Raw genomic sequence first — 17,190 nt, forward strand, 5'->3', positions numbered from 1 at the left:
GTCCAAATGCAGATGCTGAAAAGGAAGTTGAATTCAAGGGAAAGGTCTAAGCTGAGTGCCCAGTGGCTCACATTGGTAATCCTAGTTATTGAGGAGGCAGAGAGATCAGGAGGATTGAGGTTCAAAGCCTGTCTGGACAAATAGTTTGATAGACCCCATCTCAAAAAAACCAATCACAAAAAAGAGCTGGCAGAGTGACTCAAGTGGTAAAGCACCTGCCTAACAAGTGTGAGGCCCTGAGTTCAAACCCCAGTATTACCAACAAAACAAAACAAAACAAAAAAACAGTGGGGGGAGAGGTCCACGCTGGAGTTGTTGATTACTGATGTGAGAATCAAGTGTAGGTAGTATTCAAAGATTTGAAGCAGGAATAGAGGAAAAACACTAGCTGCTTTGCTCACCATTGCATCCCCAGCACCCGGCATAATTTCTAACATATAGTAGATATTAAGGATCAACTGAATGAATAAATAGAATATTATGCACTGAGCAAAGAGGAAGAGACAAAGCCTTTTTCTTTTTTGTGGGACTGAGACTTGAACTCAGGGCTTCACAAAGCACACCTCCAATCCATTTTGCTCTGATTACTATGGAGATAAGGTCTCTTGAACTATTTGCCTGGGCTGGCCTCAAACCTCCATCCTCCCAATCTCAGCCTCCCAAGTGGCTAGGATTGCAGGTATGAGCCACTGCACCTAGCCAAGATGAAATCTTTAATAGACCATGTTGTATGAGGATAGGAACTTGAAAGTCCAGACTATTTATGAAGTTCAATGCAATTATTTAAACACTGGTTTTGGTCAGTGACATTTTTGGGAGTGTTTCTGTTTCTGACTTCGAATTAAAGATTTTTTTAATGGAAATGATTACCCATTCAAAAATTCCTCTTTGGTATAAATATCTAGACTTCTGCTAATTCTTGTAATGCAATCAAAAAGAAAAACACTGTTTTACAAGGCAAACTTCTGTACTCTCAGTGCTCTTTAACTGAGCTAACTTGCTCTGCCACCAAGCAGGGCTGTGAGTGCCTGTCTATATTGAGGTCCAGAGATAATGTGTAATTAACTGAGGGAACATGTACTTTCAGCTCACGGGACACAAGATGCTTAAGTGTTATTTAATACAATTTAAGTGAATGTGACCATTGTCATTCTTCTTCTTTTTTTTTTTTTTAATGCAATACTAGGGTTTGAACTCAGGGCCTTCACCTGCAGCCACTCCACCAGCCCTTTTTTGTGATGGATTTTTTCGAGATAGGGTCTCATGAATTATTTGCCCAGGCTGGCTTCGAACCTCAATCCTCTTGATCTCTGCATCCTGAGTAGCTAGGATTACACCACCAGCACTCACCTTATTGTCAGTATTACTATGCTTTTAAAATTAAAGATATCATTTATTGGGCTCAGGATACAGTTTATGGTGGAATGATTGCCTAGCATGCACAGGCTCTGAGTTTGGTCCTCAGCACTGAACAAAATATATACATATACATTTATATATAGTTTATTACCATTATTACAATTTAAAAAGTGTCTTCTGCTTCTGCCTCTCGATCAATGGAGCATGAACTGGCTTTTTAGAGAAGCCACCCTAAAGGAACCTAAACATTAAGCAGAATTGTCCTCAATCATTTAACCCACGTGACTCTGCATATGACAACCCCGCCCACCATCTTCACTGGACCCAAATAGGAGAAGGCTGTTGGGGTACCTGGTGGTGGTGATGCTGTTGGGGGAGGAGCCCTCAAAGGCAAGCTCAAATTTGAATGTGAGGGGCCAATGCTTTGTCAGACAGAGGCAGTGGAGTGTCATTATTGAGACAAGATCTCCTTGGTCTGAGACTTTCAGGGAGTCAAGAGAGACACTGGAGATGGATATGGACAGGTAAAGAGGCAGTGTCCTCATGGGTGGCTGCATTGACTTTCTTTCAGGGCAAGTCTGAGTCATGAGATCGATAGCTGGGTCTAGCTCTCCTCTCTCTCTGACTCGCAGGATCTGCTTGGTCAGCATGAACCTTTACCATTCTGGATCTGTCTCACCATCTTCTGCTAGATCTTTCATGCTTTAAGTCTAATTCTCTGTTCCATACTTCTGTCAATCTCTCCCTTCTTCATGTTGCAAAAGAAAGGTTATGCACAGTGTACTGACTTGTTCTGAGATTTCTTTCACAGCTGGAACCAGTTTATGGTATTAATATTAACAGTGCCGGTCTTTAGAGACTCAGATGGTGAAAAGGTAATAGCAATACTATCCTAAAAACACAATTGGCAATTTTCATTGTAATTTTGTAAATATTCAACAACAGAACTACTCAATGGCAAACTGGGGAGTCTTGCCTGAAATTATTAGCTATAGTAAAGAAATTTACACTGTTTAAAAATGTAAGGCTGGTGGAGTACTTATGTGGTAGAGCGCTTGCCTAGCAAGCACTGGGCCCTGAGTTCAAACCCCAGTACCACACACACAAAAAAGTTTAAAAATGCAAAGCACTCAAGGCTAATTGCTTAAAAGTCAGTAAGGTTGTATCTATTATAAGAAGAAAAATTCATTCAAACAAGTTGTTTAATGATGTAGATTCAATTGTGAAGCACTGAATGTCATTTTAAATAATTAATTAATCTATTTGACCTAGCTTAACTTACTTTTTAAATGTAGATTCTGTGCAGGTCCCATATGCAGTATATGATAAGCTATTACCACAGAACTTACTATATTTTTATTTTCATGGTTACTATAAATGTATGAGAATCACAAATAATCCATACAGTTTATCTCAATGTAATTCTTTTATGAAGAATTTACAGAAGTAAAATGTTTAATGGTAGCTTAGAGGGTCTTCAGAAATTTTTCTTTTCTTTTTTGCATGGTGCTAGGGAGGGTACCTAGATTCTCACACATGCTAGACAAGCGCTCTACCACTGAACTACGTTCCCAGCCCCCCACAAAAACCCTTTTCTGGAGGGTAAACAATATCACATTTCTACCTAGTTTACAGTGATATTTGGAAACTAATCTGAAGTATAAGTCCTGGTGGTGAAGGGTGCAGTGCACCTTGCATAATGAAATGCAAAGATAACATCGGTATTTGAAATTCAGAGAAAGATCAATAAGAAGAGAGGAAGGCCCAGATGAATGGGAGAAAGGGGCAACACAGAAATGTCATTAAGCGCTCATTAGAGATGGCACAGGATAGCTTCGTCAGGATTATTTTTAACCCATTTGTCTCTGGTTTGCATTGCGGGACAGCAGCTCGAGTTCTGCTTCAGGGAGCACAGCTGTCCGAGCAGCTGTCACCCTGCAGGCCTGACAAACTGCCTCCCGGAGAGGAACTTTGTGTACGGGATATTGGAAACCAGCTGCTAACTAAAGAGGAAGGCAAATGATGGGTCAAGAAAGTGAAGTCACAGGCCAGGATCAGGTAGTTCAGTTCACCTAACAGGTGCCTTGTCACAGAAGCTGTAAGGTCTACTGTATTTTCACAGGGTTTGGACACAGAGATCCATTTGAAGTGTCCCAAGACACTTCTTCCTCCTGATAACTGCAGCCAATGCGCACCACTTCAACACACACCGCCCCCCCAGGTTTGGTGCCTTGCACTGCCATAGCACAGAAGGGTAGGTTAAATATAAAAGAGATTAGGGGGTTGGCAGAAAGGTTCAGTGGTAGAGTTCCTGCCTAGCAAGCATGAGACTGTGAGTTCAAACTCTCCAGTACTTCTAGAAAATCAAACAAATTATTAAATGATAAAAGGATTTACTGGTAAGAGCTACTGCCCAATCTGTTTAAAACTGACTGCGTTCCAAAAGAGATTTTTTTTCTTTATCTTTGGTATTTATTAAGTACCTAGTATGTGTTAAGCTTAGCTATGCAAACGGTTGTTATATGCTAATGATATAATAATAATTGTGCTAGTGCTGTGATGATTACCATAGCAAATTATTATCATTTTATAATAAAGCCAATTATTCTTAGAACATTGCTAGCATCCATTCTAGATCCCTAACAATTATGCATTTAAATTTTAAAATAATACAGTTGACTAACTTTATATTCTTTGATAAAATGTATATATTGATGATAAGTCCAGTTCTTTACCTCAACATTTAAAATGCCTTCAGGCCGGTGATGTAACCCAGTGGTTGAGTCATTGCCCAGCATATATGAGGCCCTTGGTTCTATCCTCAGTACTGGAAAAAAAAAAAGATTTAACATGCTTTCCAGGGCTTGGGGTGTGGTTCAGTGGTAGATTACTTGCCCAGCATGTGTGAGGCCTGAGTTCCTTCCCCAGCACCACAAAGAGAAAAAAAAAAAAAAAACAGACTTTCCAGTATAACTTTTTATTTATTTTTGGGTTTTTTTGTGGTGCTGGGAACTGAACCCAGGGCCTATGCATGCCAGGCAAGTGCTCTGCCATTGATCTACTGCTGAGCCATCCCCTCAATGAGCCATTAACTTTTAAAGTCTGCCGCTTGTATTATTGTATTACATTAGTGAAATTTCAGTTCTCAGCTTATGTCCATATAAAGACTGGTATATGAATAATCGTAGTACTTTTACTCACAGTAGCCCTAAAATAGAAACTACTCAATGTCAATCAACGGGTGAACGAATAAACAAAACACGCTATATCCACACAGTAGGGTATCACTCAGCAGCAAAAAGGAACTACTGAAACATGGGTGAATGTCAAAGTCATTGGGCTAAAGCAGAATAAGTCAAACATGAAGAAGTCCAGAAAATGAAAAGTAAATTACAGTTACAGAAAGCGAGTCAGTGATTGCCTGGAACAAAGGATAACTGACAGCAAAGGGGGGTCCTTGGTGGAGGAAGGGGTACCCTGGAAATGCTTTGTAGCCTGATTGTGGAAACAGTTTGGGGTGTTTGCATCTGCCAAAATTAACAGAATTATATACTTTAAGTGGGTGAAGTTTACTATATGTAAATTATACCTCAATGTTTAAAAAAAAAAAGTGAAAAAAGTTTCAATTCTCTTGCCAGCAAAACTGTATTCAAATTCCTGACTTGCTCTTTGCTTAACAGTTCTCTGCATTTCTGCCCTCAGACTCTTAGGGGGCAGCACTGTCTCCACAATTTGGATAATGGTGTATTTCTGGAAAAGACCAGGGACAGAACTAGAGAGCCACTCTTGTGCGAACATCAACCACACCATGCAACTTGTGTTACCAGGTTCATGACTTTAACCAGAGCTCTTAATTTCCTGGAGAAGCTTGAGTTACCAGACAGCATTTCCACAAGTTCAATTCAGTTTAGCGTGTATGACACGCACGACATTGTGCTAGGAATTAGAAAATAAAGAGGAGTGTCATCAGCCCCTGTGTGTGAACAACATAGCAAAATGCTAAGATGGTACCCCAGCTTTAGAAACATCAAAAGGGGACTGGGGGTGTGACCCAGTGATAGAGCTCTTGCCTAGCAAGTGCAAGGCCATGAGTTCAAACCCCAGTACCACAAAAAAAAAAAAAAAAATCCAGAAATAATTCATCAGTCATCATTAGACACCAGGTCTGATATTCTAAATTTTGAAATTATTTAATATTTTTAATTAATTTTTCACATTTTTATGCAGTATTCAAAATTTACAATAACCAAATATTGCTCTTAATCATTCTAAAAATAGAGAGAACTAGTATCATGGTGTACACCTGCAGTCCCAGCACTGAGGAGGCTAAGGCAAGAGGACGGAGAGTTTGAAGCCAGCCTGGCTTTCACAAAAACGTGATACCTCTACTTCAAAATACAGAAAGTCTAACTGGAGAGGCTGAAATGTCAGTGAGCAATAAACTGGGATGTCATGGAGAAATGAGAGATGGGTTTTTGTGATACTGTTAGATTTTTGCCCAGAATATTTAGGGTGGTGGTAAGCAAGATCTTACTAGAAGAGTTGAAATCGTGGTTAGACTTTGAAGAACCTGCAGATTTTGCCCAGGGTGGAAAGGTAGGAAAGCATTCAGCTCCAGGAAAGTACACAGAAAGCTCTAGAAAGGAAGAGCAGAGAGAAGACAGATGAGGGCCAGGAGCTAGCTACACCAGAGTCCTGTGGCACAGGAGCTGTTGCATGGGGAGGACCACATGTATCGGGGACAGCTAGGTGCCGGTGGCTCACGCCTGTAATCCTAGCTACTCAGGTGGTAGAGATCAGGAGGATCACAGTTCGAAGCCAACCTGGGCAAATAGTTCATAAGACCTTATCTCAAAAAAAATCCATCACAAAAAAAGGGCTGGTGGAGTGGCTCAAGGTGTAGGCCCTGAGTTCAAGCCCCAACACCACCAGAAAAAAAAAACCAAAAACCAAAAAACAGTGGGAAAATGAAGGGGAGTAGTACTAGGAAGCAGGGCAGAAGTGCACATAGGACTAAACACCACATAAAATAGGCTGGAGTGTATTCTGTGGGCAGGAGAGAATCACAAGGGAGTGCTGCATGACAGCAACACAGTACACTTGGGATTTTGTGAGAGGACTCTGGTGGCAGAGTGGAGAATGATATTTTGGCACCATCAGAGGCAAAGACTGTTTAAGAAGCCAGCACCACAGATAAGATGAAAGAAGACTGGGCTTAGACTGAAGCAGAGAGCAGAAGAAACAGAGCAGGTACAAAGTCAAGAAAAACCAGGGTTCAGTCAATATGTGGAAAAGTGTGATACCTTCCTTCACACTCATGAATTTCATGGCTGACACTCCTACAACAGAGACAAGTGAGCAAAAGAAAAGCAGAATAGGTCTGGGTATGTACCTCAGTAGTAGAGCACTTGTGCATGAAGCCCAAGATCCAATCCCCAGCACAGGGGGAAAAAAAAATCACAATTGATTTAATCAAAGTTTCACTTGACTTCAGAAATGAAGACCCAAAGACCCAGGAAGAACTATCTTATTTTATGCTTGGTTCAAGAAGAATGTGATTAAACAAAAGCTATGGCCTGGTGGTGATGGAGCAAGGGAGGAAACCCAGCAAGGCCAGTGTGTGCCACACACCCTTTGTGGAATGAGGGTCTTCGAGAAAGAAGGGAGCCAGGTGCCAGTGGCTCATATCTGTAATCCTAGCCACTTGGAAGGCAGAGATCAGGGTTCAAGGACAGCCCAGGCAAATAGTTCTGGAGACCCTATCTCAAAAATACCCAACACAAATAAGGGCTGGCAGAGCAGGTCAAGTAGTAGAGCATCTGCCTAGCAAGTACAAGGCCCTAAGTTCAAACCCCAGAACCACCAAAAAGAGAGCAGGAGAGGGAGACAGAGAGAGCGAAAGGAGAGTGACCTTTCTAGGTTTTATGGCTTGCTTTGGGGGAGAAGAATTCTAGTTTCAATGACTTAACACCAAAGAGAGTTGGCCTCTGAGACTGTGCCACAAGCCTTTCAATCTGTAATCCAATTTTCTCAGCACACCAAACACCATACATCGGGGTGTCTTTTCCTGAGCCCCAACAGAATCAATAAATGTACATGCTTAATTATGAGGACTGAGAAGACAGAGTCAAGGGGGACTGCAGGCTCCTCGCCTGCTCACCTGAGTGGTGAAGTCAGGGGGAAGCACTCAGGTCGGAGTTAAGGATACTGCTTGATGAGAAACTAAAGCAGATACTTTAAAAGCAACTGAGGCCAATAGAAGAAGGAGACCAGGAACTAGAGAAAAGGTTAGATCAAGAAGAATTAACCTAGAAGGTAACACCCACGCACAGGAAATTAACGTGAGTCAACTCCCTGTATAGCTGTCCTTATCTCAACCAGCAAAAACCCTTGTTCCTTCCTATTATTGCTTATACTCTCTCTTCAACAAAATTAGAGATAAGGGCAAAATAGTTTCTGCCGGGTATCGAGGGGGTGGGGGGAGAGGGAGGGGGTGGGGGCAGGGGGGAGAAATGACCCAAGCCTTGTATGCACATATGAATAATAAAACAATAAAAATTAAAAAAAAAAAAAAAGGATACTGCTTGACCATGTGGAGTTTTGAGGTGCATGTTGGAGACTTCGGCAGAGACTGAGGGAAACCTGAGAACATAACCAGGAGGCTGAAGAACAAGTGCGTAGTCTTGTCATCAACATCTAGAAGACAGTGCAGACAGAAACTGCCTTGTGAGCTCAAATGACTTAGGAGGTTTTTTTTGGTTTTGTTTTTAATTTCTTCTCCCTCTTCTCACCCACAGCCTTTTGTTGAAGCAGAAGAAGTTTCTTTACCACTTCAAAAATGTCCGCTGGGCTAAGGGTCGCCACGAGACGTACCTGTGCTATGTAGTGAAGCGGCGGGACAGTGCCACCTCCTTTTCACTGGACTTCGGCCACCTTCGAAACAAGGTAGGAAGTGAAGTTAAAGCTAAACTGTGAATGCCTTTGGAGCTACCTACTAAAGCCTTTGAGGTTGGGGCCTTTTTTCTTTTCATTGACATTACTGGGGTTTGAACTCAGGGCCTTAATCTCACTAGGCAAGTGTTTTGCTGCCTGAGCTTGCCACCAGCCCAATTGTTATTTTTTGAGGCTCTCCAATAAAAAAGTAAATTGTTATTTTTGTGCTCACCATGGAGCCTAGCATGGCTATAGTCCAGACAGGGCTTAAATTCACAATCCTCCTACCTTAGCCTCCAAAGTGCTGGGATTACAGGTCTGCACCACCATGCCACACTACTTTCAGTCTTTTTGCAGTCTCATCTCCTCTAGTTTCCTCAAGTTCCTTTCCCCTGCTTTTGACATCTCATGTGCCTGTATTAGACATGGCCCGAGGATGTCACTTAATGTGTCCCCCAATCATTCTGGGCACCTGAATTCCACACCTTTCTTTCTTTTTTTTTTTTTATTTATTCATATGAGCATACAATGTTTGGGTCATTTCTTCCCCCTTCCCCCACCCTCCATGCCTTTCTTCAGTGCCAAGAACACATTCCCCCAAACTTTCTTCCCCTTCCCCAGCCTCTGAATTGCCTTGAGATGAAGGTGAGAGCATTTTGATCTGGGAGGATATTATCAGTTTGGTTCAAGCAAAAGTTTATTTATTTTATTTTGTTTTTTTGCAGTGTAGGGGATGGAACCCCAAGCTTTGCAGATGCTAGGCAAACACTCTATCCCCAAGCTGTACTCCCAGCCCCTCAAGCAAAACTTTAAATGAGAAAAACAAACTGTGCCTATAGAGTATTTGAAAATCAAGGAAGAGAAAAAATTAGGAAACATGATAGCACCTCCGTTCTGTTTTTCAAATGATTTCTATTCCCTTCTACCCCCATCGATCAGAGGTCAGTGAGTCCACTTCACAGGGTGAGGCCCAGAAAACTCAGAGAAGCCTTGGCTGGCCAGTTAATTAAATCAATCTTTCAGCTGTCTGAGAGAATTAAACATTTCCAAGAGACTTCTTCGCCACAACGCAGATGGGCTTTCATAAGCTTCTGCCTGTGAATTCTCCTCTGAGAGCATGCTGTGACATCTATCTTGGTGGAATTCCAGGAAAGAACAGTGGGGTGGAATGCCGTTGGCTGGTGGTTATTTTCTTACGCAATTTTCTCTGCTTACATTGGTATTGTGTAATTTAGCTCCTCACCATTATTCTGCACACCAGTCTCTTTCCTCTCTGGTGACATGGCACATTCTCTTAGAGAAGCCTTTGATATTTCCAAGAAATTTCCCTTACTTAACTAATCCTCACAACTGCACTCCATTTTACTGGTGAGGAAATAGAGGACCCAAGAGTTCAGTAACTTGTCTACCTCTCATCAATAGCAGAGCTAAGAAACTAATCCTCTGTCTTCCTATTCTGGCACTAATGACTTTTCTGCCACAGGAAATGGTGTCTATGCTACTGTTGAAATTATTATTACAATCACAGAGCCCGCGCAATGAGAAATACATGGTTTACTTGCTCTTAGCACACAGCGGTGACTAGTGCTTCTCTTCCAACGCCCAGCTCCTTGTCATCTGCCTTCGCTCCGCAGTTTCCCCACAAGCGTCCTCTAGAATTGCCAGGCTCCACCTAGTTGTCGTCTACGTGTAGTGCACAATGTTACAGCCACAGGCACTTCCAAGCCATTTATTTTCCTTCTCAAAAAAGTGCAAAAAGGAGCTCACGCTTGTAATCCTACCTACTTAGGAGGCAGAGATCAGGAGGATCGCGGTTCGAAGTCGGCCCTGGGCAAATAGTTCGCGAGACCCTATCTCGAGAAAGCCTATCACAAAAAAGGGCTGGCGGATGGCTCAAGTGGTAAGAGCGCCTGCCTAGAAAGTGTAAACCCCTCAGTTCAAACCCCAGTGCCATTAAAAAAAAAAAAAAAGAAAAGTCCAAAAGGGCATTGTGGGAGTACCTTAGTGGCACAGCGCTTGTGTAGCATGCGTGAGGCCCTGAGTTCGATCCCCTGCACCGGGGGCAGCAGTTTACACACACAAATTATTTCAACCTTTTCAGAGGAAGTACGATGCTAGTTCCTTACTTCAATCTCAGCTCATTTCATCCTCCTCATCCCACCATAATCTTTACTCTGCAGGGCCAGGGTTGCTCAGGGTTTTGGCTCACCACTTACTAGTGGGGTTTTTGTTTGTTTTTGTTTTTCTGGGGGGAAAGAGAATGACTGGAGTTTGAACTCGGGGCCTTGCTTTTGCAAAGCAGGCACTTTATAGTTAGAGCAACACCCAATCATCCATTTTTCTGTGATTATTTTGAAGACGGGATCTCATGAACTATTTGCCCACGCTGGCCTCGAACCTCGATCTTCCCGATCCTCGAGCCTCCCAAGTAGCTAGGATTACAAGTGGACGCCATGCACCTGGCTACTAATGAGCTCTTTTGAGAGAGTTACTTACCCTCTCTGTAACACGGGAACCATCGTAAGGGCAAGCACTGCAAAGGACCCCTGTGGGAGAGAATGTAAAGTTACCAGAACCAAGGTCAAGGTCAGGGACCTTGACGGTCCACTAAACCTTCTGCTCTCCCAGCAGAATGGCTGCCACGTGGAACTGCTCTTCCTGCGCTACATCTCCCACTGGGATCTGGACCCCGGCCGGTGCTATCGGGTCACCTGGTTCACCTCCTGGAGCCCCTGCTATGACTGTGCCCGTCACGTGGCCGACTTCCTCAGAGGGAACCCCAACCTCAGTCTGAGGATCTTCACCGCGCGCCTCTACTTCTGCGAGGACCGCAAGGCTGAGCCTGAGGGGCTGCGGCGGCTGCACCGTGCAGGAGTCCAGCTGGCCATCATGACCTTCAAAGGTGAGAAGGGCCTTTCCACTGGCTCCGCCAGCAGGCGTCACGTGGAATTGCAATTCGGGATGAGAAGAATGGGGAGAGTCAGAGGAAGAACCACAAAGGGCTCTGGTTCACCTTTGGAATTATTATTATTATTATTATTATTATTATTATTATTATTATTATAGGGTCTCACTATGTAGTGCAGGCTAGCCTGGAACTCGAGGTCCTCTTGCTTCAGCCTCTTCAGTGCTGGGATTACAGATGTGGACAACCACACCAGCCTCAAAATTATCACTTGGAATTCAAGAAAAAGCTCGAGAGGCTGGGGTGTATCTCAGCATGCTTGAGGCCCTGGGTTCCCTGGGAGAAAAGAGAGGGGACAGGGACAGGGACAGGGTGGGGGAGGCTGAGTCAGGGCCCTGAGTGATTGAGGAAACAGGGTTGACATTTTCTTTCTTCCTTCCAATTTAAAACCTGAATTATCTTCTACTCCCCCCACACACACACCAACATTTTCTTCTTTTGTTGTTAGATTATTTTTACTGCTGGAATACATTTGTAGAAAATCATGAAAGGACTTTCAAGGCCTGGGAGGGCTTGCATGAGAATTCAGTCCGTCTGTCCAGGCAGCTTCGGCGCATCCTCTTGGTAAGGCGCTTCCTTGCTTCTCTCTCTCACACATCTTTTCCTGGAGTTTCTTGTGTGTTTTTTTTATTATTTTCATTTTTCATCAAGAGTATAAACTATTTCCTGTGCAATCCAGTTCTCTCCTATGCTGTCTCAGGTCAGAGCTAAGACTTTCTCCCCTTACCTGTCCTCTCCTTGACCATGACTTCTTCCTGTTAATCTCTGCTTAGATTCCCTCCTGGTCAGAAGTCATTCCTCCTCCTGTCCTTCGGGATTTACTTTCTTCAGACATGTTACAGTGTCACCCACTCTGTTTAGAAGCCTCCTTCACTCAGATTACTTCTCTCTCTCTCTCTCCAGCCTTTATATGAAGTCGACGACTTAAGAGATGCATTTCGTACTTTGGGACTTTGATGGCAACCTCCTGCAATGTCACCTACAATGAACTATCTCTGCTGGAGAGTGGATAGAAGAACAATCCTTCAAGCCTTCTGTCTTTCATCCTCAACTCTCACCTTCTTAGGGTGTAGAGAAAAAAGTATTTGTATATGACTCTTTAAAAATATCTATGCAGAAGGAACACAGTCCCCCCTCCCCCCCTCCCACACAGTGATGCTGCAACTGGTGCAGTTTTGAATGCAACATTGCCCTGTACTGGGGAACAACAGAACTGCAGGATCCGGAATAATTCTAAATGTCAATGTTCTACGCCTTCCAGGCAGGATAAAAGCTGAGGTAGATTTTTTGAAAAGCATAGTGAGAGGATCAAATGGCTTTATATGAATATCCTCTATTACTTTATTCATCTGAGTTGTCAGTGGTGTTAAGTGACGGATTTTTCTACGCTTGTCCTTCGAGTTTCACTGTCAAGTATGCTCTTCCATCAGGCCATGGCCTCCTAATGAGAGAATCTGGCCCTGGTGGTTGTGAGCCCAACCCTCTCTCCAAAGCATTAACATTCAAGCACCTGCTGTATGCTTTCATTGTCTGCCTTGTTTTCATATTTGTATACAAGAGGATTTGGGGGTGGGTCACCTTCAGGCATCTTAAAATAGACATGAAGACTATGAAGAAGACACTGTACTGATGAATTGGTGTCTCAAGCAGCAAATCCTCTGGAAACACAGATTTTTAAGGCAGTCCATAATTAGAAGTACCCACGAACTTCACATCTTATCATGAACCCTCGGAAGGAAGTTAATGGAATGTTGAGGTCAGCAATGTCAATCAGGTTGAGGTTTTCTGCGTCTTATATTTGTACGTGATGTTTGTCCCAAAGATATGTTAACTGAATAAGGATGTGACAAAAGAGAATAATATTTGAGAGGAAGGGTGAGAGAACATTGCAAGAGAATTGTGCAGAATTTAGGAAGCAACACAGATTCTCTGTTTGTTCCTACCGAAGTCTAACAAGTCTCCTGAATGTTAAGAGTAACATTCAGAACATCCACCTGTGTAGTCATTACCCAACAACCTTTGCAATGCAGATGGATAGATCCACAGAAAAACCCATATGCTCAACTGTATTCTTTTATTCATCTAAGTTGTGAAAGAGTTAAATAATAAGAATCCTTGCTTCACATATTCATTTATATTTTATACTATGCTGTAGAGTGTCCAATGATATTTTTGTTTTAATTTCCTTTTCTGAAATATTGAAGTAGACTACCAAAGTCTTCAATTTATAACTTTAGAAATTGCTCTTTTAAAAATGTTTTTAACATCTTTTTAAATGTTTTAAATGTCATTGTGACATTTCCATATATACATGAATTATACCCCAATTTGGTTCATCTCCTCCATTAATCTCTTTTCCCCCACTACCCTTCTTAAAATGACTTCAACAGGTTTCAATGTTCCATATTCATACCTGTATAGAAAGTACATCAACCATATTTACCCTCCTTTACCCTCTTCATTTACCTTCCCTACCACAATTACCCTCCCCTTCACATGACCTCCTTCACAGTCCTGTTCTTCATTGTTCAGTTGCGTCTTATCTTGGTATTTTACTTGTGAAAATACTGTTCCTTAATCAGTCTAACCTCCTGTACTACTCTTCCTTAGCTTTTTCCCCTACCTTGTATTGTTCTACAGTTTCCAGGGCATTTAATCGTACCTCATCCCTACACACGTCATGTATTTCAGTATTATTCACTCTATCATTCTTTTCTTCTTTTCCTCCTCTCTTAGTCTCCTCTAACACTTCCACTTTTGGAAACATTCTGTATATACCTATGTACATATAATAATGCTTGTATTTGTATTTGGCTCTTCTTTTCCTCTTATGAGAGAAAACATGATGTTTTTCTTTCTGACACTGGCTAACTTCACTTAACATGATGTTCTCCAGTTCCATACACTTACCTGAGAACAATAAAATTTCATTCTTCTTTATGACTGAATAAAATTCCACTGAATATAAATAACACATTTTTTAAATCCATCCATCAGTAGTGGGGCATCTTGGTTGTTTCCATAGCTTGGCTATTGTTTATAGAGCTGCAATAAACATGGGTGTGCAAGTGTCTTAATTGTATCCTGATTTACATTCCTTTGGGTATATCACTAGGAATGGAATTGCTGAATCATATGGCAGTTCTATTTTTAGTTTTTTGAGGAGCCTTCATACTGTTTTCCATAGTGGTTGTACTAATTTACATTCCCACCAGCAGTATTTGAGGGTTCCTTTTTCTCCACATCCTCACCAACATTTGCTGTTGTTTGTGTTACTGATGATAGCCATAGGGATTGCATTTGGGTTATTTGTCCTTTTTGGGGGGGGGTGACTGGGATTTGAACTTAGATGCTTCAAGCCTGCAAAGAAAACATTCTACCACCTGAGCCACACTTCCCGTCTTTAGAAATTGTTCTAATAACAAAGTACATAATTGTAACACAGTGTTAGCATTGTAGCAATATTGCTATGAAGCCAGTGTCTTGATTATTTAGTAAGTTTTCTCATAGTAATTTTTATTCTGGCTCAACTCTTTTTCTTGTTCTTTTTTTTTTCCCCCCTTTTTTGGCAGTACTGGGGTTTGAACTCAGAACCTAGCACTTGCTAGGTAGGCACTCTACCACTTGAGTACCTAACTCATTTTCAACCAACTGAATAAATAATAAATATTTTGGAAGTCTCGGAGGTTAAAAAAAATCTGAATAAAATAATGTCAAAAATAACTTGTAAAATGTTAAAGAAAAAGAAATGTCAGAATGAGGGAATAGAATTGAAGGTCCAGGCATAGATGAACCAATGTGGGTTGCAATACACAAATGCATGGAAGCAATGCTAGGAATCTCTCTGTATACCTATCTTTATCTCAAACTAGCAAAAATGCTAGGTCTTTCTTACTGTCTCCTATGTTTTCTCTTCAACAAAATCAGAGAACAAGAGGGTGGAACAGGTTCTGCCCAGAAGCGGGAGTTGGGGGGGACTCTGGCCCAAAGAATGTATACACATGTAAGCAAATGTAAAAATAATAGAACAAAATAAAGAAAAAAAAAAAAGAATTAAAGGTCCAGAAATTAACCCATACATCTACGATCAAGTGATTTCTAGCAAGGGTTCCAGGACCAATCAATGAGAAAAGAATAATCATATCAACGAATGGTGCTGGACAACTGGACATCATATGAGAAGAGTAGATTTAAAGCCAGGTGTAGTGGTGCACACCTGTAATCCCAGCACTTGGGAGGAGGAGGAGGTGGGAGATGGAGAATTCAAGATAAGCCTGGGGTTGGAGTTGAGGCTCAAGTGGTAGAATACCTGGCTGGCTGCAAGGCCCCTGAGTTCAAACCCCAGTGCTGCCAAAATTAAAAAGAAAAAGGAAAGAAAAGAAAAGAGCCTGGCGCCAGTGGCTCACACCTGTAATCCTAGCTACTCAGGAGGCAGAGATCAGGAGGATCAAAATTCAAAGCCAGACCCAGACAAATATTTCAAGAGACCCTATCTCAAAAATACCTAACACAAAAAAGGGCTGGAGGAGTGGCTCAAGTGATAAAGTGCCTGCCTAGGAAGAGTAAGACCCTGAGTTCAAACCCCAATATCACAAAAGAAAGAAGAAGAAGGAAGAGGAGGAGGGAAAGAAAAAGAAAGAAAAAAAGCTAAAACTAAAAAGGATAGATTTGGGCCTTGGGCCTTTAGCATACAACATATACACAAATTAACTCAATGCTTATCAACTACCTAATTATAAAAGCTAAAACTATAAACCTTAAAAGCAACATAGGTAGAAATCTTCATGACTTTGGGTTAAGCAATAGTTCCTTATCCACTAGGATAGTTGTCAACAAGAACCCAATAATAAGTATTGGCGATGAGCCCTCATACGCAGGTAAGTAGAAATGTAAAGTGGTACAGTCACTGTGGAAAACAGTTTGGCAGTTTCTCAAAAGTTAAACACAATTACTGTCTGACCCAGCAAATCCACTCCTGATTTTCTTTCTTTCCTTTTTTTTGTTTTGTTTTGTTTTGGTTTTTGGTTTTTTGTTTGTTTGTTTGAGACAGGGTCTTACTAGATAGTCCAGGCTGGCTTTGAACTTGCAACAGAACCCTCCCACCTCAGCCTCCTAAGTGCTAGAATTACAGGCATGAACCACCATTCTCAGTTCTCTGCTCATGAGTTTCTAAGAGAACTAGAAACATATGTTCAAGCAGAAACTTGTACATAAATGTTCAAAACAGCATTACATATAGTAGCCAAAAAATGGACATGCTCAAAAGTCCATCAATTGACGAATGCAGAAACAAAGTGTGTAAATCTATAAATAGAAGTTTATTCAGCCACAGAAGGAAAAAAGTACTGACACAGTTATCACTGATAAACCTTGAAACAAGTCAGACACAAAAGGCCACGTATTATGGGATTCTATTTATATATAATGTCTAAAATAGGTATATCCAAAGAAACAGAAAGATTGGTTGTTGTGTGGGGTTAGAGGGAGGGGGAATGAAGAATGAAGTGCCTACTTTTTTGGGGTAGTGAAAGTAACCTAATGGAATTAGTGGAATTATGCGAAATTTATCTTAATTTTTTTTTCTTTTGTGGTACTGGGTCTTTAACTACGGGCCTACACCTTGAGCGACTCCACCAGCCCTTTTTTGTGATGGGTTTTTTCGAGATCAGGTCTTGAGAACTATTTGCCCTGGCTGGCTTCTAACTGCAATCCTCCTGATCTCTGCCTCCTGAGTAGCTAGGATTCCAGGTGTGAGCCACTGGCACCCAGCTAAATTTAATTTTTTTTTTGAAACACTGAGGTTTGAACTCAGGGCCTCACACTTGCTAGGCAGACACTCTTACCACTTGAGCCACTCCACAAACTATCTTGATTTTTTAAAATCAGTATGATTTTGCCATGTGTTGGTGGCTCACACATGTAATCCTTGCTAC

The 17,190-nt window shown here is 41.7% G+C and overlaps 1 protein-coding gene across 2 annotated transcripts; it reads left to right on the forward strand.

Moving 5' to 3' along the window:
• Positions 1-1,777: 1,777 nt before the first annotated feature.
• Positions 1,778-14,389, forward strand: Aicda (activation induced cytidine deaminase). 2 transcript variants are annotated; one of them, XM_074075315.1, is made up of 5 exons: positions 1,778-1,883; positions 8,157-8,304; positions 10,921-11,194; positions 11,706-11,821; positions 12,161-14,389. In XM_074075315.1, the coding sequence occupies exons 1-5, from the start codon at positions 1,870-1,872 to the stop codon at positions 12,212-12,214; spliced, it is 606 nt and encodes a 201-aa protein (XP_073931416.1). In that variant the 5' UTR covers positions 1,778-1,869; the 3' UTR covers positions 12,215-14,389. The 2 variants fall into 2 exon arrangements, with proteins under 2 accessions (XP_073931416.1, XP_073931417.1); XM_074075316.1 differs by having other exon boundaries at positions 10,924-11,194.
• Positions 14,390-17,190: the final 2,801 nt, after the last annotated feature.

Source organism: Castor canadensis, chromosome 6 (genome assembly GCF_047511655.1).
Source record: "Castor canadensis chromosome 6, mCasCan1.hap1v2, whole genome shotgun sequence".
NCBI classification, from domain to species: domain Eukaryota; kingdom Metazoa; phylum Chordata; class Mammalia; order Rodentia; family Castoridae; genus Castor; species Castor canadensis.

Excerpts from the sequence above, each read along its gene's own strand:
- Aicda (XM_074075315.1), top strand. Across the intron at positions 8,305-10,920 it reads TCGGCCACCTTCGAAACAAG|CAGAATGGCTGCCACGTGGA; the intron begins GTAGGAAGTGAA and ends CTGCTCTCCCAG. Across the intron at positions 11,822-12,160 it reads AGCTTCGGCGCATCCTCTTG|CCTTTATATGAAGTCGACGA; the intron begins GTAAGGCGCTTC and ends CTCTCTCTCCAG.